Source organism: Scleropages formosus, chromosome 24 (assembly GCF_900964775.1).
Source record: "Scleropages formosus chromosome 24, fSclFor1.1, whole genome shotgun sequence".
Classification (NCBI taxonomy): Eukaryota; Metazoa; Chordata; class Actinopteri; order Osteoglossiformes; family Osteoglossidae; genus Scleropages; species Scleropages formosus.
The window spans coordinates 17,552,156-17,577,025 of NC_041829.1; the positions used below are offsets into that span (position 1 = coordinate 17,552,156).

Here is a 24,870-nt window from a genome sequence, read left to right on the forward strand (position 1 = left end):
CGAGGGGACTTCTGGGACCAGCCTTCACACGGCAGTTATGGACATGTGTTTGCCTGATAAATATTCATAACACATTTGGCCATTCTAGGTGTTTTGTAAACATTTATCTGCAGCACAGAAAAAAAAAAAAATCATGCATTCCAAACATTCTGTGGGCGGAAAATTAAGGGTCGGAATCTATCATCCGCAAGCCTGCACGCGTGACACCAATGTCAGCTCATTGCAAACTGTAAATCAAACTGGAAGTTTAAATCCCATCTTACTTTCATTTCACTGCACATCACTGCAGGCGGTTAAGGCACAGCTAATACTCACCCAGAGGATGCTGGGTACAGAGGTTTGGTGCCGGTGCTGGTGGGTGCAGTGCCCACCCTTGAGGCCTCAGTGCTGGAGCCTGTCGATGTCACCGGTGGGTGTCAGGACAGGGAGGGAGAACAGCTGATCCCCAAAGGTATTCCCTGCACTGCAGATAATCTCAGGTGCAGCAGTGCGGATTTACATTTATGGATACTATGCAGTGTTACCAGCCCACGCACCTTATTCACTGCGGTGACTTACACTGCTAGTTACACTACTTACACTGGGTCACTCATCCATACATCAGTGGAACACACACACTATGGGTGAACCTGAACAGCATGTCTTTGGACTGTGGGAAGAAACCAGAGCACCCGGAGGAAACCCACACAGACACAGGGAAAACATGCAAACTCCACACAGACTGAGCGGGGATCAAACCCACGTCCTCTCGCACCACCCAGGCGCTGTGAGACAGCAGCACTACTCGCTGCGACACCCTGCCGATTCCATCCCATCGACTTGCTGGACACGTTGTGTCGAAATTGCATCTTTTTCTTTTTTTTTTTGTAGGCTCACTTCGGAGAGGCGCGTTTATAAAAATGCGCAGAAAAGAAACTTTATGGAAAAACAGAACGCCATTTCCTTTATTTTGACCAATTTTGGAGAAGTGCGTGACGCATACTTTATTTTCCAGCTGAGAATTTGTTAATAAAAACATGTCACACCCCTGTTATTTTCCGTTGGTCTGCTGACAGAGCAGTGTGTGTGCAAGGCTGAGACAGCGAACGTTTTTTCATATTACAGAGGCGAGGAATAAATTCACCAACCAAATCACTTTGTGCAACGGTCCTCTTTCTCAACATTTATTTAGCAGACACTTTTCTCCAAAACGACTTCCAATGAACTCTATGTAGCTTCACCAGCCCACACACGTTATTCACCGCGGTGACTTACACTGTTAGATACACTACTTACAACAGGTCACTCATCCATACACCAGTGGAACACGCACACTATGGGGGAACCTGAACAGCACGCCTTTGAGTGTGGGAGGAAACCAGAGCACCCGGAGGAAACCCACCCAAACGCAGGGAGAATGTGCAAACTCCACATTTTCAAATGAAAACATAAGCGTCATCTCCCTCTGGCCCCAAATGGACTGACCCTTTCGCCCCCCTCGGCTCTTCTGGGGACCACCCAAAATGTGGGTCCGCAGCACAGCTATGAAGTAATAATTCAGGACCCCACACCCCTTTTCTGACCTGGAAATGGACCCACATACGGGAAGGAGGCTGACGAGGTCTCCCCAAAATTACTGGCTGCGTTGCCTTAGCGCACATGTGTCCGATTATACACCGACGCAGCAAAACCCCTGAACGGTTAAAGCGCCGTGATACACTTGCTTTGTCCAAAGGAAAGTTCAGCGGTCCAAACGGTTGGCGGCAAGACACCAGCTCCCCGCGAAAACAAAAGCGCAAACCCACACTCCGTAAATCAGCCGGTTTCTTTCAATTAAATGTTATTTCTAAAGCTTTTCATAACGTCGAGCAGATCGAGAGAGAAGCCGGGAAATAAAATATTCAGACATTTTTCGATGCGCAGATTAAAAAATTCCGAGCAATTAGCAACCATAAGTGCCGAGCGTACGTCTCCGACTTCCTCAAACCCGTTCTTAAATTACTATCAAAGTAGTGCGGCAGAAAGCACGAACCCGTCGGCCCACGCGAGACCATTCGCTCCCCGGTGCCTCCAGGCCTCAAATTTGGTGTTGGGGGGGAGTGATGTGAAATAGGACATTGAGGGGAAAAATAAAACAGGAAAAATGTGAATTACTGCATTTTTCAAAGCCTTTTTCTTGTCTTGACCACAAGCCACAAAGCTGATCTACCGACCTCATAATGAATCTATAGAGCCGGAGGGGAAAAAAATGTATGTGCTTTTAATGGGGGGGGGGGGGATGGATGTCCGTTGGCAGGAATTTAAGGAACTACCCACAGTAGTTTTATGACAACTGCTCGCATACATACACAGACTAAGTGGAAAACAGATTTGAATAAATTACATCTTTCACTGTCATACGGATGCTGTTTTTTGCGCATGATTGGGATTGATTCGACATAACAGAAGGCTATAATTCCATATCGTATATCTTGCAAGTACCAGAGTACAGTACCTATCCTATGTGTTGTGTAAGAAACAAGCATTTATTTATCAGACGCTTTTCTCCAAAGTGTTATGAGCCCACACACCTTATCCACCACGGTGACTTACACTACTAGATACACTACTTACTGGCTCACTCATCCATACATCAGTGGAACACACACACACAATGGGGGAACCTGAACAACATGTCTTTGGAGTGTGGGAGGAAACCAGAGCACCCGGAGAACACGCAAACTCCACACAGACCGAATGGGGCTCGAACCCACGTTCCCTCACACCACCCTGGCGCTGTGAGACAGCAACGCTACTTGCCGTGCCACCACGCCGCCCAAAATGCAACCTGTGCATGCGTCCTCGCGGGGGATTCTCTTTATTCTCCTTCACGACTTCACGGACAGCTAGAAGAGGAGAGTGAGGTTTTTGGAAACCGTTTCCAAAGCTTGTTTTGACAAAAGTCCCACCACAAGTGGTCAGGCAAACCTGCGATACATCGAAAGCGTAGCGAGTCGTGCGAAAATTGAGCGAAACGCAGCAACGCGGCACATCGCCCCAAAAGAGCTCTTCCAGTGGATTCCACAGCGGAGAGTTAGAGAATCTGAGAAGCTCGAGATTAGTGGACATGTTGGCTTTGGCTCCGAACGGACATTTCAAGCGATTACTCGGAATAATACGAGGTCTTTCCCAAATGGCGGTAACTGCCTTCTTCACTCACACGCGAAGCAGTGGCGGTTTTGCAAACCGAAGTGATGCAAGTTCACCGGGACGACGACCGAGACCAGCGAAGGCTGGGAATATTCTTTATTTTTTCGCAGGTTCAAGGTTTCTTACACGACCTTGAGACCTTGCGCCTTGTTAACGCACAACGGACAATATAAACAAATACATATACACGATCGGAAGCAACTTCCCAGAGGGCTCTGCATTTGACTCGCTCCGTGGAGCAAAAACAAACATTTTCAAGGTATCGATGTAGAAAGAAGACAGAGGGTATTGTATTCGTATACATTTATTTTGTAACAAGGCCTCCGACTGGTATGCTTTTAAAAGACTTGTTCATTACATAAAATGACATCATAAAATACACCTTTATCTGTGTAATATATACAGATAAAAAATATCCATAAGGCACTGGCCATCCAACGGTTGCTTTAGCTACTGATTCGAACATTGGATTGAGCACAACAACTTTTCAAAGGCAATCGTGAGTAATATTGCTATATTCCCTTTATCCAACATAGGAATCTTCCTTATTTCCAGTGTTTCCTTTTGTGCAGCCTTGTACCTAAACCTGTTCCTTTCCTAACAGGTAGTCCTTACCTTGTTGCATCCGAACTGCTGATCCAATACTGTTGTTCTGTGATTTCAAAAAAAGGCTATGTTTAAAAAAAAATATATATATATATATATATATATATTTTTTTTTTTTTTTTCCTGGGATCCTCTTTCCTGGGACAGGATGAGAAAGTATATGAAAGAATCACTGCCGCTCCTTCGGAAAACAACGATGCATTCAGAAAATGCCTGAAAGATAACTCGAGGAGTTTAAAACTTATCAGAATGTTGAAAACGAGAAAGGTAATACCGGCTTTAAGATGCCACCCTCTTTGATGCCTCTTACTGCAGACTTCGGAAAGAAATGTTACGGCAAAGTTGTTTATTTGCATAGTCCATTGCATCAAAATGATCCCATGTTTATATAATACCTCTTATTGTAGGGAGGTTTAATTATTAGGTTTATACATAATGTACTTCAGTGCCCATCATCCCGAGACCAATGTATATAAATGGCAGTACCAGCACTGTAAAAACGACAAAATACCAGAGAAAGATTGGACCATTTACTGCAGACCAACTGTCGTTTCAAACTTGATATTAAAAAAAATAAAATTATAAAAATGCTAAATATGTCAACCTTCCTTTGCTGTGCAATTCTTACGAAATCGTACGTACCTCAAACACAAAAAAAGGACATGTTCGGTATTTCCGTAACAATATAAAACCGGGATACACCACATCTCCAAGCACATTGGAAACAGTAAAGGCAGTTTTTCAGCAGTTCATATCAAATTCAAAACTGGACCTTCTCCTCCCCCCCCACATGAAGAAATCGATTTTGTTCAAATTAGCCTTTGAGGAAGCTACTGTGTGTAAAGGTGGACGAACCTTGTGGCTTCCGCTGGAAACACTTCCTTCCGTCACAAAAACGACTGCAGATGTGATTCACAGCTCAAGATTAAAATCCCCCTAAATCTATGGATTACACCTTTACACTTTTGTGGGGGGGGGGGGCATCAAGCGAGGCCTTTCCGGTCAGCTTTTGCGCCAAACGGGAGGAAGGAAAACGTGGGAAGTACGAAGACCCCCGCAGGGCGCGAGACGACGCAAACCCTTCGGGAGCAAACCTTTGGCACTTTTCGCCGTGGCGCTCCGGCCCGGCCGCGGCAAACCGCTAACGTGTGGAGGGAGACCGGCGAGCGGCTCGGGCTTCGAGGATCTCGCGACGAGAGCGACCGGAGGTCAGCGGCAGCGTTCTAGCGCTCGGTGCGCGGACACGACCGTGCAGCGTCGAACAGATCCCAGAGGTAGGAGATGTCAGGCTCCCTTACCCAGCATTCCCTGCTGTCCTTGGAGTCAGGCTGTGGGCTGCTTAACACTGACTGCTATCGGCAAGGATGAACCGACGAGCTCCAAGCCACCGTTGTCAAATTAGAGGAGGAAAAAAAAAAAAAAAAAACCCGGTTAAACTGGGGATAGACAAGGGAGGGACAACGGGGGTTTTTTTCTTTTTTAAGATAGGTCTGACATATAGCGCGGACGATGTGACACAAGCGAGGAACAGGGACCCAGCGTCAGGTCCGGTCCATGGAAACGGCGAAGACGGTTCAACGTCCATTCTGAGACTTCTGCTCCGTGGTCACGCAGCGATGCCGAGACCTTCCTTGCCATCCGTATCGACACGATGCGCTTACAGTTGGCTTGGTACCCTCGTAAGTGCTTAGAAAAGGCATAAACATACGTAGGTATGCAGATGAGAAAAATATGCATCCACAGGCAGAAGGATATGGAATTCTTAAAGTGCACAGGATGATACGACAAACTAAGGTTACACTTAAATAGTATCAAAATGCAAAATCACGACACATCCCGCCTATTCCTTCGGGAGATGTGACAGTGCATGTATTTCAGTTCCTTCACAAGAGATGGAATTTGCTTCGTGGAAAAGGAGCGCCTGGGGTCGGCTGGGGTCGCGGCTGCTGTTCACAGACGGACGTTCGATCGCTCGGGCTTCCTCCGTTTCTGCTCAATGTCTCGCTTTTGTTGTGCTGCGTTTGTCACTTTATGAGAAGGCAAGCTTTGGTCCGCGTCGTGCCGGCTCCGGCCGGGGCGGTCCCGACCTTTGACACCCCCCCCGACGCCTACCACCGTCCACTCACGCTGGCAATGTCTGAGTGGAACTGGCGAGGAAGTCGTCCGCTAGCGCCCCCCTCCAGGAAAGAGGAGCGGATGTTCGGAGGCTCAAACAGTTTTCTCCTGTTCTTATTTAATTCTAAGAAAAAAAGAAGCAGAAAAAAATAGAAAAGCAACATATCAGTGACGCTCCTCCTTTCCTCTTCCTGGAAACAGCTGTGTTTGGACCAGTCGGGTTCGATCGGAGCCGCGCGCGGCTGAGCGTGCAACATCGCCGAACATCTACGTCTGAAAGCCAACAGCTATGGAAACATTTCCCCGACAATTTAAGAGACGCCGACAGGTCATCAGTCAGCCACTTTTGGGCTGCCGTGTTAAGAGCGAACAAACCACCCCATTCATATTCTGTTGCTGGATCTGCAGGAAAAACCTGTGTGTTTTTTTTTTTTTTTTTTTTTTTTAAAGACAATATCTTTTTTTTAATCTTGCTGGGATTAATTCACAAGATGTCTTTATTGTTATGTAGGAGAGACTCGTGAAGGAACCATTTTTCCCTGCCAGCGAAGAGTATGAAATGTGATCCTATTAGACTTTAAACGGGGCTTTACTTTTCAGAAGGGCGGCTTTGTGTTTATTATATACAGCTTTTGGCAAAAGGGTAGAAGGAGGAATTTGAATTAGCTGGGGTTGACAGTTCTCAGAGTTTTTTTTTTTTTTTTTTTTATAAAGAAAGTGTGGGGCGGGGGGACGGTTGCCATTTCAGAGGTCCGGAGTCAATCAGCAGATCACACAAGATTTGTGCTTTGCCCACCAGCACAGCCATTGGGCGTGGGGGGAATAGACCCCTAGCCTCGGCCCCTGTGCATTCCCACAAAGTGGTTCACACAAAAACATTTGCTGATTTAATTGCAAAATATTTAACAAAGATGAATAATGCATTTTCAAAAAATGAATAAATAATTACCCCACCTGACAATTTCTGGACTTGCCAGAGGGCTATAAACATTTTTTCCTCAAGCCATTCATTACTGCTTTGCTGCATTTAATGTGAATGCAAGGCAACAATCTGTGTGTGGGGGGGGGGGGACACACCAATTTCTTACACTTCCAAAGAACAATAATTCGCTACCCCGATGTTGCTGGGGACCAACCTGAAATGGCCAGCAGCATTTTCCTCCGAGCGCCGAAGGTGGTGATCCCGAGCTCCTTCAGGTCCTGGTCCGTCAGGGTGAGGAACGTCTGAAGATCAATCTAAAGCACAAATGGTTCCATTCGATCAAAGCACCCCTGCGGTTAAGTGATTAAACATCAACTGGCAACTGGATCTCAGTGACTGCAGCGTTAAGTAAAAGCACTCAATCTGATTTCTTTGCTCTGCAAAATGAATTGTATTTACAGGCAGTGAGCAGAGACCACCTTTGCTTAACTCTTCAATGTTTTGAAGGCAAAACAAACTAAGCATAAATTTTTCTTAAAATTTCTTCGTTCAATACGGTGGGTATTTAAAAATTACACAAACATCTCACTGTCATCATCCGATTACATCTTACAACGTTAGGTCTGTACACTAAGCTGCTTATAATTATTTACCCATTTATAGACGGGTCATTTTTACTGCAGCCATTTGTGACGAGTACCTTGATCAAGGGTACTACACTGGAAGCGGGGATTTGGTCCTTCGATGGCAAGGCGCTCACTAACCACTCTGCTTCCTGCCGTGTTTCTTATGAGCGACACTTTGACTTCAGTAGCAACAACAGGACGAGACACACACCTCTTGCTGTTGAAAAACGTCAGTGTACTTCCCCAGTCCCAGTTTGCTGAACAGCTCCGGGAGGTCGGAGCCCTTGAAGGAGACGTTGAGGTTGCAACCGTTGCTCCCCATCATGGATGAGATACAGTCCACGTAGTTGCTGCTGCTGAGATAGTGCTCCACTGCAAGCCAAAGTCAACGAGAAGGGGCCTCAACGTTCGACGGTTACGTTTCAGACCACCTCTGCCGGCGGAGCACAGGGCAGAGTTTTCGTTTCGGGGAACTTTCCTCTTAGCTCAGCCCGTAATGCTGACTACAGCAGCTTTGACAGCGACTGCTGTTCAAGCCAGAAGTACTTACCTTACACACAGAAGTTTTATTAACTGACCAAAGCTGGATCGTTTCCATCGCATATTATTGCGTATGTGAAAGGGGAAAATGAGCAGAACTCAAGCGGTGCGGTCTCCTTTGGAGGAGTGCAAATGAAACTTCTCCATTTCCAGTTAAAGAGCAAACGAGCGCTTAACAAAGCCCTTTGGGATAAAAAAAAACAGGCTCGTTCGGCTCTTCCCAAGCACATGCTGCTTGGGATCCTTGAGTTTACGGGCATCTCTGAAGGCATATAGAAGTTGTATGGATTCAGGGGTTCTTGAATAATTGGGAATTTAATGCCAAGATGACAGACACAGAGAAAAACACCAAAGCAGTCAAGACAGGCCGGCAGTTAGACAGGAAAATAAAAAGTTAGGCAGACTGACGCTACAGAAAGGTGAGTAGAGCTGCCGAGGACCAGATGGAAAGAGACGGTAACGTAGACAGGCAAACGGGCCCAGAACAACTGGGATTAAAAGGTACACAACAGGTAGGATCAACAAGTAGACTAAGAAGTAAGATAAGCGGGTAAAGCGACAGGTAGAACCAGTGCTGCGGAGTCGGAGTCAGAAGCAATTATTGGGTTACTGGAGTCGGAGTCGATAAAAATGTACCGTATATGCCAGCGTATAAGTCGACCCCCAAATTTAGCGGTGTAATGTAGGTTTAGGCCAATATTAGCCGGATAAGTCGACCCCCAAAACAATGTGCAACGTCTGGGCAGAGCTGCGGAGTCGGAAGCAATTCTCGTGTTACCGGAGTCAGAGCCGAAGGTTTTGTGCACTGACTCCACCCCCCTGGGTAGAACAACATGTACGATTTCAGGGTACCCAATTTAGACCAACAGGTAGAAGAGCAGGCAGGAGAATAGGGTGCCCCTGGTCACCTGATTTGTTCTGCTTCCTCTTGGGGCTGATGGCTGGGGAGAACTCGGAGTGGCCGGGAAGACCTCCGCCATTCCTCTCCCTCCAGTTGTCCGAGTCGCTGCCACTTCCCACACCCTCGCGGCTGTTGGAGCGGGACAGCGAGAGAGAGGAACCCTGGAAGAGCGGGGAATCTCATCATCAGCTGGATCAAAGGGGGAATGAGTGCAGGTGGTGCGAGTGAAACCTGGACCCTCTCGCTGCAAAAAACATCCACAGGGTGTAAAATTGACCACAATTTTTGCGAGCAGGTTAACCTGGAAAAACCTGCAGACTGAACAAAGAGCAAGGTGGAGCTCAGTTTGGGCCAAACCATTCCAAGGTTCTCATGGTCAGAGACCCAAGTCCCTTCACTCACGAACACAAAATTCAGCCCAATATGTAGTCTCCAGTTCAAGAACATGCCATGCAAATCATCATAAACATCATCTGTGGATTTTAACACGTGTATCAACCTTGAAAAGGTAAGGAAAGTGTTGTGGCTCACCTCATAGGTGGTGGTCATGGTAGGCTTGTAGGCGACGTGGTTGGCTCGTCGGAGCTCCTTGATGGTCTCCGCTGGCATGGATTTGGAGAAGCCCAGCCCGCTCCAGGTGTTGGTGGGTGTCCGCACCTCCGTGACCACCGGCTTCTTCAGCATGGCTGAACAACAGCAGCGTTCAGTGTGGAGCAGCCTCGTCTCGAAGAGTTCCACCCAGACACGCGTGCAAATGCGGCACGATGCGGACTAAGTCCCTGGCAAGCGCGGCACTCCGAAACGACTACGAAACACTGACCCCCGAGACGTCTCGCTGCACCTTTGATCCCGTTGCACTAATAACAGGTTTTGATCAGCAAAGCTCATTGGTTGTCAGGCAGTGAAAATTTGGAAGCCACAACAAGTAAGTCGTTTGGAAATGTTTTATTACAGGGTTTGATGTTTACTGTAAATCTGAAATAGAGAGATAATGATATCCCAAGGCAAACCACACATGATTTTCTCTCTTATACAGAGACAGTCGCATTGCCTCATTCTTAGCCCACATGGCAAAGCAAAGATATCGGATATTATAATTTGTTGCCAATTGTGTCATTTGTTTTGGTATTGAATGAAGAACTCTTTATAGACAAAAATCCTTCTGGAATGCTGATACAAATGTTGGGTACCGTTTTCAGAGGTTTGGGGTAATTGTGACATTGCGGCGTATCTCCTTACCTTTGGTTGCCAAAAGCTTTTTCTGCTCATAGTCGAACGCCTGCAAGAAAATTTGGAGCTTTAGACGACAAGGACCTTGACGTATCAAACCAGCCGAAGCTTTTTCCTTTCAGGAGAGACCAGCACGAAACCCTCGTTACGATTCCCAAACTCCTGAATATGCAACTGAAAGCAATTCATCCCGTGGAGACGTTTTTGCGCCACGCAAACAAAACACGGGAACAACTCTGCTTTCTCAGAAATGGCGAGAGCTCAAGTCGCAAGGAAAGCAGCCAAAATATTTGATTGCGATTCCCGGGAGAAGATTATGCAGAAACGGGAAGTTTGACACGCTCAACGCAGCTGGCGTACAGGCCTGCAGAGCAGAGAAATGCACGCGGACAAGGGCGCCTTACGGGTACCTGCATGTTGGCGAACGAGGACTGTTGCGTGAGCCGGATTCTCTCCGAATTCTGCTGGGCTGCCGCCCGCTCCGCAGCTCGCTCGCTGCCCGGGGCCCGCTTGTCCGCCACGGGGCTTTCGGAAGCGCTCGAGTCCGAATCCGAGAGAAGGCAGTCCGAGCTGCCAGAGAAAAGGAACATTGGCGCCGCGGCCAGGAACCGGTGCATCGGCGAGCCCAAAAGCATGCGGTTAAACTGAAAGAGACCGAATGGGCTCCCGGTGCACCGACACCTTCCAGGAACAAAATGGCGTCTTCCAACCTCCCCGCCCCAGAAGTTTCTAGAACCATGACAGGATAGTTAAGCCCATCACATTCTAAGACACGTCAACGATTTTTTTCCCCACATGAAAGCTTGAAAGGCGGCAGTCAACATGATGTATGCCTCCTCACTGGGAGCTATTAGGAAGCGGATAATGCAGCATCGTTTCGGGGACGCTGTCATGTGAGCCCATACAAAAGATGAGTAAATCAAAGAATAGGCCTCTAGTCCACGAGCCCAGTTCGCAGTACAGCTTTGGAGCATTACTCTGACAGCTCCACACCCATATTCCCAAACTGCATTTATTAAAATGCACAACCCAGAACACAACACATCATTAATTCCACTGTTTTGGTCGGTAAACACATTAGGCAAACCTCTGAGTTCATTTGATTAAAAGTTCATTATTATTTTTATTTCTTTTAACTCTGTTTGTGCCTGCATGAACAGAATAAGATAAGACCAACGCAACTGGCCCCAGAGAGGAGGATGAACTTTCTTTGTACCGCTTATTTACATTTATTTATTTATCAGACACTTTTCTCCAAAGCAACTTCCAATGAACTCTATGTAGCAGTGTCAGCCGACACACCTTATTCACCGCGGTGACTTACACTGCTAGATAGACTACTTACACTGGGTCACTTATCCATACATCAGTGGAACACACACACTCTGCCTCTCACTCACACACTATGGGGGAATCTGAACAGCAAGTCTTTGGAGTGTGGGAGGAAACCAGAGCACCCGGAGGAAACCCACGCAGATGCGGGGAGAACATGCAAAATTTCTATACAGAATGAGCGGGGATCGAACTCACATTCTCTTCTCGCACCACCCAGGTGCTGTGAGACAGCAGCGCTACTCGCTGTGCCACCGTGCCGCCCATTCCAGCGTTTATTTGTATGGCAGACGCGCTCATCCAGTATGACCGGCAGAGCTTATGGCTCCGACGCCCCATTTGTTTGCACAGCTGGGAACACACATGACCAAGTGAGGTCAAGCGTTCTGGCTCAACAGCGGCAGCACTGCTGGAACCAAAACCTCCAACCACCTGGCCCCGTCACAGCTCCGACACTTGCCATCACCTGTTGTCCCCAGTGCAGGTCGGCGATGTACATACTGCAGGTGGGAGTTTTTGGTTCCCTGCAGCAGCTCCACGGCTTGCCGCTTTCCCGCGGGAGTCTTGCAGGAGGACAGCATCTGCTTCAGCTCGCTGCTGCTGGCCGAGTGGGACGGGCTCCTTGGCATGCCCACCTCCACGAAGGCATCGTTGGACCCTGAAAACATACGCGCAGGACTGTTTCCCCTCTACACGCAGTAACAAATGGCTTGAAGGAGAGACCCTGTGCTGTGTAAATCCGTGTCAGCGTCAAAGAATTCAACATTGGCCGTCCGCAATTAGTCACCCCACTTACTGCAAATAACATTTGATTAACTCCTTGCCTGAAAACCTGGCCATACGGTACATCCCCGGCCAATTTAAACACCCAGCATATGGAAGGAGCAACGTGAACCATGTCTGACTGATTGGCTGAGTGTATAAGTACAAAAGACAAAGAGCGTCCAGCCAATCTAAGCACAGAACATCCTGGCACTGATGATCATTATGACCAATTCATTGCGTCGCTGATGTGAATTACTTCGGGTAAAAGCAATTCACAATATTTGACCCAGTTACATAGCAGAGCATTCTACTGGAGGAATTTAGGGTAAGTATCCTGCTCAAGGGTACTCCAGAAGTACCAGGAGACAGTTCTTGAACTTGCAACGCTCAAGATATGAAAGCGGAGGTGGGGGGAAGAAACATGAATGAACGGTACCTTCATCGGGGCTTGACTTGCTGGAGAGTGGCTCCGAGGGACAGTGTCCACTGGAGTCCTGCACAGAGTCCCCATGGTTGACATTCAGGACCTTCTCAGCCAGGGATGCTGCAGACATCCTGCTGTAAACTGGGCTGGGATGCTGCAGGAGCACCCAGTTGAGAAACAAACATTGTTAAGGACACATGTTTAGGAGCCGTTGCAGCCAGAAAAGGTGATCATGCTCTCATCATCGTGGTGCATTTTGATTTTTCTCTTCTGTTGCATTACATTCATGGTATAGAAGCCATGAGGGAACACGTGACTTTTCCATCTTTTTAAGAATAATTGCGCCCCTCTGTGAGCAATTTCATTTGTCTAATTCTTGCATGTCCAATTCCTAGCTTCGGCGTCTCAGAAATATGCCGTCAGACGCTTAACGATATGCCCTGGATTTTGGTGCATGGGAACTGTGCCGCAAGACATCTTTGTGGAACTAATCTTTGCTTGGACAAAACACACTTAATTTCATCTCATCCAACTGAACGACGACGTTTACGGTTCAGAAACAGCAACGTGGCGAAGTAAGAGTACCTTGACGTGGCCGTTGAGCGAGGCGGCCGTCTTGCTGCAGTCCGTGACCCCGTTGACCTTCGGGTCTATCGGGGCCAGGCCTGGAGGGGGCGATGGAGTGCTCTGGCTGTACCCAGACAGGAGGATGCTTGTAAGAGTGGCTTGCGTTGCAGGGTGGATCATCAGAGGTGACGAGAACCCTGAGACAAGGGGAGACCCTTTTACCGCACAGCGAGATGACGGCAGACAAGTTACTTACCGCCACGCGCTCCCGGACACACTCCACGCAGCATATGCCTGGCGTGCGCTCTGCTCCTGCGTTCCTCAGTCTATGAGCCATGCTGAGCTGGCTTTTAGCCATTAAAAGCCATCGGCCTGGGTTTGTGCGTTTCTCTTACCGCACGTGTGTGTCGGTCGCTGGGTGTGTGTTCCGCTGCCCGGGCCGTTAGCTTGCATGAGATTTTTGCAAACACGTGCTGTGAGTGTGAATGCGTGTGAGAGAGAGAGAGAGAGAGAGAGAGATGTGCTGAAGGAACATGTCTGGAGTGTGTGGCAAACTGCACGAGCAGCTCATCACCTGGTGCGCTGGAGGGGTTGGCAATAGAGCTGGACCACAGCGTGGGGCTGGGGGCGGGGCTTCCGGAGCCGGGGACCTGCAGGGGGCTCCCCGAGCTGTTCAGAGCGTTGAGCAGCGTGTTGGGGCCCAGCGAGCTGTTCACGGAGGCAGCAGCGGGACCCAAGAGGCCTGACACAAACAACGGCCCCACAGAAACACGTCAACAGACTTTACAGCCTTTTAATTCCTGCGAGCAACAATAGCTGATGCTACCAGATCCAAGTTCCTGACTCCGTATATTCACACCAGAGTCCAAAAAAAACCCCCTTATTCTGGTTTGTGGGCAGCAAATGCTCATTTAAATCTAAAAATAAGCCCTGGATTGCTTTGGCATGGTAAGCTACAATCTGGATGAGGCTACTGCAGTTTCCAGGGGGCCCTGCCTCAACAGCATATGTCTTGCCTATAGGGCAGCGCGTTTATAGGGCTAGGAAACAGACCGTAGCCATGTGGTCCAGCCCGGCACTGGCTGACCCAGTTAAACATAGGCTTGACGCACAGAGAGAAGCTTGTTAGAGAGCTTTCGCGAGTAGCGGATTTGCCACTCAACAGGAAAACACAGAGCGGTGGATTATTATAGAATGCGTGCTTGACTCAGCTAAGGGGGAAAGACGAGGGGCGGTCCATCGCCACCCAGCGCGGAAGGGACATCCCGCGGAGGGGGCTGGTTCCTTACCCAGGCCAGCGAGCCCCAGGCCAGCCGAGGCCAGGATGTCGAGGCCCACGGGGCAGACCACGGCCGGGGGGCTGCCGGCACCGCTGCTGCTGGCACTGCCGGGAGGCGCCAACACCCCACTGCTCTCCAGGCCCAGCAGGAACTTTCTGGCTTCATACATGCTGAGGGCGTTCCTCTCCACGCTCTTCACAATCACAGACTGGGAGGGAGGGAGGGATGAGATATGAGGTGGACCTTTAAGGGTGCGAGGGGGAACGAAAAGGCCAGCAAGGAGCGGAAGACACCGGATCCGTACACCAGCGCTCAACGGTCCGGATCGATCCGCTTACCAGAAGGGGAAAGGCTCAAAATTCCACTCGTTAGGAGAAATCAATGAGTGACAATCACTTCTTGCAGGACACAATGATGGTGCATAAGAAAAAAAGTCAAATCACTTTTTTAGTTTTTATCCAAAACAGATGGAACCTGCCACGGTACCAGCCGAACATTTGAGTCCACTTGCCGGAAACTCATGAGTCCATGTGATCCACACTTTTTCCGCCAATGCTCCATGGCCCATGCAATATAAAATATTCACTAACTATTAAAAAAAAAAAAAAGAAAAAAAGCTTTTAGACAAACGTTAATCATTAAACTTTCAGCACAAAAAAGAAAGAGAAGCTTCATAACAAGCGCGATGAGCAAACGAGTGCCCTCTTCTCCCAGCTCTTTGGCTGCAGGTCCCAGAATTTTTCTAATTTTATGTTATTCATTTATTTTAAGAAGAGCTTCTCAGTTTTTGCTGATGTAGAACTCGCTCGGACATGGCACTGAAGGTTCCCAGGAGGCAGAATACGTGGGAGAGCTTTTCCATCACAGACAAAGAAGGGCTAAACCTTTGTGTATGACTGAGGACAGAAGTCATGACACTTGTGGTCACGCTGTTGAACGGAAACACCGGGACCCTGGGCTCCCACACGGTGGGTGGGGGAAAAAAAAACGTCCTGGGCACCAAGGTGAGGAATCATAGTTATACAAGCAAACAAGTAAGAGACACAGTATCCAGACTCAACACAATTAACTGCTATTAATACCTGCAGAGTGAAAGTGAGGTGGGGGGGATTTTTTTTATTTTTCTTTTTTAAACCTATAAAGGTAATTTTGTTTTGCTCTTATAACACAAACCTCCAAATGAACAACAGCGTAGAAACTTTTCTGCAACAGCAGATATACGTCTTTTATACTTAGTGCCACTTATTCTATCTTCAGATAGGAAAAGACGGTGGAAACTATGAATATATTTAGATACACAAAGTAAGGATTTTCTCACTTTCCCCTAAGAATACAGCTCTATAATAAATTGCTATGATGTTATGATGATTTGTTGACCTTTTTGTCCAAGGTGACTTATAATTTTAGGTTTGTACCGAGTTACTTACAATTATTTACCCAGATTGGTATTTTTTACTCTTTCAGTTCAGGGTAAAAAAAACACGATCAAGGGTACTTCAGTGAGAGTGGGGACTGGAACCTGGGTCTTTCGACTGCAAGGCAACAGCTTTAACCACTGCGCCACCTGCTGTTGCAGTTTGTATTGCATTAACCAGCAGACATGATTACACACTGAGCCACTTAGGTTCTTCTCAAGTCGGTTTTGCTGAGACAGCCAGATGTTCCCTATAGAAGTAATGGTTATGCGTGTGTTGGTACAACAGAAGTGCCCCTGAAGGAACCTGAACCAGGAGGCTTAAAGCTGCTCTATAAGTCTTGGATCGTTACGCCAAACCGCTGCCAAACCTACGGCGCAGATGTTCGGCGCAGAACTGAACTGCTCCCTGCTGCTTCGGGTGAACTTGGGCCTTGAGAGCGAGCGCGGCGCGTAACGGATTCCAGATCCCGACAATCAGAAGCCGAGCTGATGGACTACGTTGGTAGAACAAGCCACCTAGAAGGCCCATCTATCAGCCTAGCGCAGCCGTCCAAAAGGGCCTTGGACTTCGGGCTTTCGCCTCATTAAACGAATGGCTTTGGTGGAGGTTCAAGTTTACCCTGGAACCCTGCCGGTGCTGCCGGGACGAGTCGGGGGCGTACCTTGCTGGGCTGCTTGGGCTTTGGCTTGATGCTGATGAATACGTCCAGCTGCTCCATGAGGGCCGCGATGCACTGCGGATCCACCTCCACGTCCTCCTTGATGTCAAACATCAGCACCAACGGCAGGCAGCCCTGTCATACACACACATACACACACACACCACGGTTTTCACTAGCGGCGTTTGTTTTTACCCGCAGTCCAATTCAAGACCGCTCAGTTCTAGTCCCCGAGCAGCAAACTGCCAGGCCGTTCCGGAACAATCCGTCATTTTGCGCAGCACTCACGCGGGCTCGCCAGGACAAAGTCGATAGTATTCAGGGAGGCCCGACCCCGCAATCCTCCCTGGGAGAATTTCGATGTCTCGAATCCACAGCGATCTTCAGTTCCGGCTCCGCCGACGCCATTATTCGGAATTACCGGTGTAAGTAGCACGGCCCGAATAATTGTATTTATATTCAAATATGAGTTTGTCGTAAGGCTTGGCCTGTGGCGGTCGGATGGAAGCTGCAGCGTAACTAGCGGTGCCCTCCTCTGGGACGGAGGCAATCGCTTTCTGGGTGAGGAATAAATAACTGTGGGGAAGAAGGCAACCTCCACAGTGTAATTACTTTGTTTTTTTACAGCGCCGAGATATTCTCCACTTGTGTGTTCCAGACGAAGATCCTGTGTTTACACAGCGCTCTCCCCCCCTTCCAATTTTCCAGGCTTTGGGTTGCGACTGCTTTTGGGAGGAGGTGAGGCGGAGAGATCGCCGTAGCGAAACAATGGAGTCGGCGCCGGAGCTCGGCTCCCCATCCCGACTCGGGACGCGAGCCCTCGATCTTACCATGAGGTACTGACGCGCCAGGCAGACCGAGTCGATGGTGCCCTGGAGGTAGACGGTAGACTTCTTCTGCGGGCTGTTGGGGTCGGGGAAGTGGATCTGGGCGCCCGTCCTCTGCATGATGTGCTTGACGTTGCTGCCGTTGCGGCCCATCATGAAGAGGTGGTGCTGGGGCGCGATGTCCAGCTGGGTGCTCACGGTGATGGCGCTGGCCAGGCTGCCCGCCAGGTGCTCCAGGAGCAAAGCCGTACCTCTCTGGGAACCCAACAACAACACGCTAAGTTAAGGGAAAAAAAAAGATCTAACAAGGTCTGGGGTGCGGCGGTGTTACGAAACATCATCGTGACAACTTGGGGGAAGACACTGCTCCAGGCTACGAGAACGCGCCCCACACGTACACACACACATTAAATATACTGATACGAAAGGAAAAAATCTGCCGCTGCGTCTGCTGAAAAGGGACATAAAGCTCAGTATATCAACAGCTCCAACAAACAGCGATGAGAGACAGTTCATTCGAACCACAACTTTTTGCCCAGCCTTTTAACGCTATAGGAAAGCAAAGTGCTCCCCAACAGGACATTAAACAACGGAGGTCCATCCAGATCAGGTTAATATTGTCAGCTCAGCAAAAATTTAAAAAAGTGAGCCATCGATTCTATGTCTGGATGGGATGTAGAACTTCGACTTAAAACAGATGTGCATTTCTCTAGCAACGTCGCAGAGCTTCCCAAAACAAAACACCGCAGTGCTTACGTTTGGTGTGTGACGCATAATTATATAACTAACACAAAGTTAAAAACGATTTGCTTTATGGGGACGGCTGGCAGTGTAGCGGTAAATAATTTGAATCCAAAGGATCAAATCTCACCTCCAGCTGTAGCACCCTTGAGCAAGGTAGTTTGTCCAAAGCGACTTCCAATGAACTCTATGTAGTGTTATCAGCCACACACCTTATTCACCATGGTGACTTACACTGCTAGATAGACTACTTACACTGAGTCACTCATCCATACATCAGTGGAACACACACACGCTCTCTCTCTCAGTCACTCACACACTATGGGGGAAACTTGAACAGCATGTCACTGGAGTGTGGGAGGAAACCAGAGCACTCCGAGGAAACCCACACAGACTCCAAACAGCAGCACTACTCGCTGTGCCACGGTGCTGCCCATTAGTTTCCCTAAATCACTCCGGTAAAATTACCCAGCTATATAAATGGGTAAATAATTGTAGGTATTTTAACACTGTAAGTCACTTTGGAGAAAAGTGTTACATATATAAAGAAATGTAAATGCTTAACAGTGTCAAACAGTGATCTTTGTACCATGGTCCAGACATGCATACGGTCGTCGGTCTCTCCAGATTCAGTGCGCATGATGTCCAGCACATGTGCATTAGTGAAAGGTGCTACAGAAAGGGGCACCACACATGGCCTGTAACCAGGGAAACCTTTTTTCCCCTTTCGCTTCTTTGGTTTCAAATCAAAATAAAGGAAAAGAAACCCCGGTGATTTAAACCCTGCCTCCGACACGGTTAAGTTGGCAGAGGGTGCAACGCCCGCACGGCGGCCTGGCGCGGTCGCTGCCCCTCCCCGGCCCGACACCCGGCGCTGCGTGAGAAAGGACGGCTCCGACGGAGCTCTTACTCAGCGGCTCTCCGGGTGGTTTTGGCATGCTCCGCCCCACCCCGGCCCCGCTGCATGCCGCTCATACTCCGAAACCGCCCGCGGCTCCAGCCTCCTCCTCTGCTGTCAGCAGCAGATGGGCCAAGGTCCGGGGATGGGGCGGGGGGGGGGGGCTCTGGTGGACAGGAATGGGCTCTAGCAGTGCTCATTTACAGGAATGGGAGTCAGCAGCAAGCGCTTTTTCTCTGTCCTTCTACGAAATGGATTTGGGTGACGGGAGGGTGGGGTCGCACCTTGACCGCTGCGGCGTTGTTCTGGGACCCCCTCACCACCCCGGTGGTGCCGTAGAGCCGGGAGCGCTGCTTGAAGGACACCGAGATGCCGTAGGTCTGGGCGATGTGCTGGATGGCGGGGGAGCCGGGGTCCGGGTTCAGCTGGACCATCATCGGAAGCTCGAACATCAGCACCAAGGGGAGCAGCTCCTGGGCGGGGCAAGAAAGAGCCGACTCGGCACCATAAAAAAGAAGCAGAGTCAACCTGGTCAACCGACTCATCCACCGACCGGGCCCAGAAATGAGAAATATTTTTAAAAACGGGCCGAGCGGGGAATCGAGAACAAAGCCAAAGCGAAGATCTTCACCGGTCAGCAGAAGGACTCGTGTGAATCATCATATCTGTCCCACACGCTGAGGAACCGCACGTTCCCGTAGAAAGACGTTGCGGCGGTACGCATGCATCGCAGCGGCAATCGTGGAAGCAACAGTAGCCACCGGGTAAAAACAACCTAACATATCGCGAAACACCAAAAACGCACGCTGTATAAACGCTCCCCGGCCTTTTACCGCGATTTACTGTCGCTAAGGATCTCTTCGACGCGTCGCTGCCAGAAAACGGTGAACAGCATAAATCACCGCGCCCAAAAATGTAACCATGATCAGTCCCATATGTGTTCTAGCCTACATTTATGTTTGTATTCACATTTCAAAAAAATTACATATTTTCAAGAGGTTGATATAAACATACTTCCCAAATGTCATTTTTCATGTGTTGAACAGAAACTAGGTCAACTTTCAACTTATAAACCATTTTTCAAGACGCTATAATTAAGATGCATTATAAAGGTTAGACTTAATGAGCCCTAACACACAGAATATGATTTTGTCATCATAACTTATTACATAGCTGCGGAACATGACTTTGAATGCCCCCCCCCCCCCCCAATACTTATTTCCACCCATATTTTACCCCAGCTTCCCTAATGTTTAGCTTGCGATTATTAAATCAAGTTCGAAACTGTATATTTAAAGGAATGTACATTGTATATAATAATTTTAAGTATTATTCTTAATTTTAAATATACATAATTTATATTTTAAGGAATCTATAGGATGTTGGTTTGTGCCTCTGCATGTTTGCTTACAGAACATATTAACTAGACTAGCGGGACACATTCTTGACTCGGACCCCAAGGACGAAATTTGCTCCGAAAAGAATGCGTGGCTAATTTTTAAACCCATAATCTTAGGAGAAATCGAGTGCGACTCGATTTCTCCTAAGATTACGGATTATGGTATTGAACGGTGTCAGGTAAACTGGCATTTACACCTTTATTATGGTACCAGCTGGAGCAGCATAGGAAAAGTGTTGGGCAGCTTCAGCACACTGTGGGTTTACAGCGTGAAGCGAAACGGTCTGGGCGATTTCGGCGCCGGCCCGTCATCCACAGTGACGCTCTTTCCCACACCGTACCTAATTATAGCTGCGGTTTAACCCCTGAATTCCATTTTAGTAGGACCTTGCGGAACTGGGCGGCACGGCGGTACAGCGAGTAGCGCTGCTGTCTCACAGCACCTGGGTGGCGTGAGAGGACAGGGGTTCGATCCCCGCTCAGTCTTTGTGGGGTTTGCATGTTCTCTCTGTGTCGGTTTCCTCTGGGTGCTCTGGTTTCCTCCCACACTCCAAAGACATGTTGTTCAGGTTCCCCTATGGTGTGTGAGTGACAGAGAGAGTGTGTGTTCCACTGATATATGGATGAGTGACCCAGTGTAAGTAGCGTATCTAGCAGTGTAAGTTACCGCGGTGAATAAGGTGCGTGGGCTGGTCACACTACATAGAGTTCATTGGAAGTTGCTCTGGAGAAAAGTGTCTGCTAAATAAATAAATTCAATGTACATGTAACTAGGCTCAGCACTGCTCATCCTGTGTTTAACATAGAGCATTTGGGTTAGGATGCGTTTACCGCAATTATCTACCATCCTCTTACCAGGGTTTACATTATCACCCTACGGTAGAACGACCCTCTCAAGAAACAACTTTACAGTTCATTTGACAGGACATTTTACAGAACGTGGTAATTAACCCTCAAAATATAATTTTGAAACAAGACTAGTTATTGGAAAACAATTCTTTAAGTTCAGAAAAACATCCGTCAAGATCTCGGCTCAACCCAGCTCCTTCGCCCTCAACACACCGCGCCCCACGCCCTCACACGTAATGTGCATAGAAGGAGTTGCATCCATTTCCGTTTCCATTTTTCATTCAATTTGTTCAGTGGTGAAATTCTGGTATTGCCTGCATTAGCAACAGGTATTTAGATTTAATTTGGGGGGGGGGGGGGGGGGGAATTTAAACAAGTTCCAGTCTTGAATCTTCCTGATGGTCCCAGTTCATCCGTTCTTCCTTCATCCACTAGGTGACAGTATAAAAAACTCAGAACAAAGAGGGAGCTGTGAGCTCCTCCTTTCAAAAACAGAACCAGTTCAACCCCCCTGCCAAAAAAATACCATTAAGCTTATACCCCGCCCCCCCCCCCCCCCCCCCCCCTTTAAGTTAATGCATCACCTATTTAAAAATCCAGCACTGCAAGCTGCCTTGAATAAAGAGGTCAGCTAATAATAATAATAATAATAATAATACCTTGCTGTAGAAAGGTTTGGTCCACCAATGAAAATGACAAAGCTGAAGGTAAGTTGAAGCATATTGGCTTCAAACTGCAAATGTTCACCCAAATGAAGGCCCATTAACTGCCAAGGTCGTGCGGTGCGAGGTAATGCAAACCAGAATATACTGAACCCAAAATGAGCCGTCATGCCTTTGATTGCGCTTCTTTGCAGGATACCCAGAATGGACCACATGAAAGGTGAGACATTGAAGTTTTGTCTTTTTTTTTTTTTTTTTTTTTTTTTTTTAAATGACCAGAGAAGAAGGAAAGCCATGGTAGGGGTTGGGGGGGGTGCTCTGCGACCCCCACCAGACGCGATGGCAGCGATGAGACGGCGCGGTTTGCACCGCTTTTCTTATAAACCGCTCGGGAAGAAAGAGTTTGTCGATGGCGGCACAGCGCTAACTTGTGCGTGGCCGCCGGACGCCTCGCTTGTTTTTCCCCCCTTCGTTCTCCTCGGAGAGGAAGTGCGCGCCGAGGAGCTCTGGAGCCGCTGAAACCCGAGGAGGCATCGGAGCGGGAGCCAGGCGGCGGAGCGGCAACGCCCACCGAAACCAGCGTACCCTGGGAGCTCGGCTCGCATTGTTTAAACTGCGCCGCTGATGGGCGCCATGTGTTCCCCATCAGCCCGGTACCACCGACTTCTCAGGCTCCGTCTCCGTCGCCGCACTTTACAAGGTTGACTCAGAAGTCAAATATCTCTTGAATAAAACATTCGCGAAAACAATGAGCCCGACTCTCCTCGCGTTTATTAATCGGATTTCAAGCAGACGCTGTAAAAACAAGCACGGTTGACGTACTGGCCGAGGAACCGGGGAAACCGGGGCCTTTTCGCCCATAATGACGGAAAAGAGGAGAAAAGGGGGGATTCGGACTTGCCGACAGACACTTCGGCACTGGGTTTCTCAGGAGGCTTCCCAGCGGGGCCCCGGAGACGGAGCAGGCCCGACCAACGCCGAGCGCATGTTAGCTACCGCAGAGAGTAAGTGCTAACAAGGCCAGACCCTGCCTTTGGTTGCCATAGAAACGCCAACGCAGGGGAAATCAGCGGAGAGTGGCAAGAAGGAGCAGGCGCTTATGAGCGAACAAACCTGCAACCCACTCATATCGATTAATTTCTCGGGGTCGAAACCTCCCCGTCGCTCTGCGACACCCCCTCCAGCATCCCAAGAGTCCAGCGAGTAGAGATGCTTCTGGAAGCCGTTCCCAAGTCTGAAGCGTGAGTGTTAATTACCCGTATTCTGGCTCTGGCAGCTTCCACACCTGCCGGTTGGCCCGCGATGGACACCTGCGGAGAAGGACGGCAATGACAGTTTCGTAAATCCTCCCCACCCAAACACACACACACACACACACACACACACACACACACACACACACACACACACACAGTGCTTGAGCAACATTAATCACTCTCAAATCCTCCCCTCCCTTTTGTTTTCCATTTCTTTCCCATGCACATCTGAAACCGATTACTCATTAACACGGACGTACGCTGTCCACGTACACCGTAGCGCCCCTCGGCGCAGTTCATCCGCGGCCACATAAAACCACGGCTTCGATTCCCGCGATGACCTCGGCCGGCTCCCATCCGTCTCGAGTTATTTACGACGAAATGAATCATAATCGATGGTAAAAGAAGCGCGAAGCCGCTTTAAACGACTGGAATGACACGGCGAAATTTAAGAAAGCACTCGCATCGCTTCCCCCGCGCCCTCCTCTCCGGGCTCGCTCGGCTCGGAGAGCAGGCGATGGGGTTATGAACTCGTAACCCGTAGGGTCCAAGCTCCGCTGCGTGCTACTGCTACGTAAGCCTTAAAGGTTCCAACCCTGAACTACCGAGCGAAAACAGCGGGCAGCACAAAACGACGAAATTATTTTATCAAAACTGTCAGCACAGGAACAAAATAACGATAACTAATCACATTAACACCCCCTTCAGTTTTAAATCATTTTCCAAATAGTTTTTCCAAATCACAAATATTGTACTTTTGGCATAATTCAGAATGAGTCAAGCCAACACTTTATCATGAATTTAGTACAATCAGTACGAAAAGGTTCTGGCACAATGACTAAGTGGTACCAGCCGCTCCTTTATCTATCCTGGTACAGGCCGACTTCCCGTCGGTCGGCGATAGTGGCGGCTCGGACTCTGCGTCTCGGGGGGGGATGAGCTCCTGGCATTCTTCACTATGAACATTCCTCAATTGAGGGAGCCCTGCAGCACATCTCACGTCCACCAACTTCCCTTCCATCCCCTTAAACAGCAAGGAAAGGGCCGCCGACACTCAAACGTCCCCAACGCCAGACGGGACAGGTGCGGTTCGGCCCCTCCGCACCATCTTCCCTTCTAGTAACCGTGCTAGAAGTTTCCTCCCGTCTTCTCCTTTCTGGCGTTTGTCCCAGACTAGTCTTTAAACGTGTGTCTTCGTGATTATTAGTCACGGCGCAGGTCTGCGCGGTTTTGAGTTTGTGCTCGGTTCAGTGGCCCGAGGAAGCCGTGTCGGGAAGGACGGTGCGCAAAATATACCGGATTCAACTGGTCGTGACGGATTTCTCGCAGGTGCCCTACACATACACGGGACTTGGTTCCCGACATGCGGCTTTACAATATGTTGTTGCTCTTAAGCGTCGACGAGTCGATGTCGACGCTCGCTGACCACAAGGAGCTTCGAGAACGATCCGCCCTCCACTGGCGTCCTGACAGAGGTGTTTCTCCGTACGGAAGAGCCGGAGATCGGCCGCAGACCGAACCTGATTGCTTTTCTCTGCCTGGTTGTTGCGGTTGGAGTCAGGGAAGTGTATGTGGCAGCCGGTGTCCTCCATGACTTTCTTGATGTTGTTGCCGCCCTTCCCGATGACGTGGGAGTGCTCCGTGTGGGACACGTCCATCTTCAGGGTCACCCGGTTGCTCTGTGCA

General features: G+C 48.9%; 1 protein-coding gene across 2 annotated transcripts in view; it reads right to left on the minus strand.

Annotated features, from left to right (window-relative positions):
* Nucleotides 1-3,901: 3,901 nt before the first annotated feature.
* LOC108939515 (protein bicaudal C homolog 1-like) overlaps nt 3,902-24,870 on the minus strand; it is a 66,313-nt gene continuing 45,344 nt past the window's right edge. Inside the window, exons 5-21 of one of the 2 annotated variants that reach the window (XM_029248766.1) lie at nt 24,705-24,863; nt 23,185-23,238; nt 19,303-19,491; nt 17,383-17,634; nt 16,556-16,687; nt 14,486-14,684; nt 13,771-13,938; nt 13,215-13,393; nt 12,642-12,783; nt 11,942-12,098; nt 10,519-10,678; nt 10,118-10,157; nt 9,410-9,564; nt 8,886-9,039; nt 7,649-7,809; nt 7,026-7,125; nt 3,902-6,013 (exon numbers count right to left, since the gene is read on the minus strand). In XM_029248766.1, coding sequence (XP_029104599.1) covers nt 5,883-6,013; nt 7,026-7,125; nt 7,649-7,809; nt 8,886-9,039; nt 9,410-9,564; nt 10,118-10,157; nt 10,519-10,678; nt 11,942-12,098; nt 12,642-12,783; nt 13,215-13,393; nt 13,771-13,938; nt 14,486-14,684; nt 16,556-16,687; nt 17,383-17,634; nt 19,303-19,491; nt 23,185-23,238; nt 24,705-24,863 — 2,532 coding nt within the window. In that variant the 3' untranslated portion in view covers nt 3,902-5,882. The remainder of the gene's footprint in view (nt 6,014-7,025; nt 7,126-7,648; nt 7,810-8,885; nt 9,040-9,409; nt 9,565-10,117; nt 10,158-10,518; nt 10,679-11,941; nt 12,099-12,641; nt 12,784-13,214; nt 13,394-13,770; nt 13,939-14,485; nt 14,685-16,555; nt 16,688-17,382; nt 17,635-19,302; nt 19,492-23,184; nt 23,239-24,704; nt 24,864-24,870) is intronic. The other variant, XM_029248767.1, reaches the window with a different exon arrangement.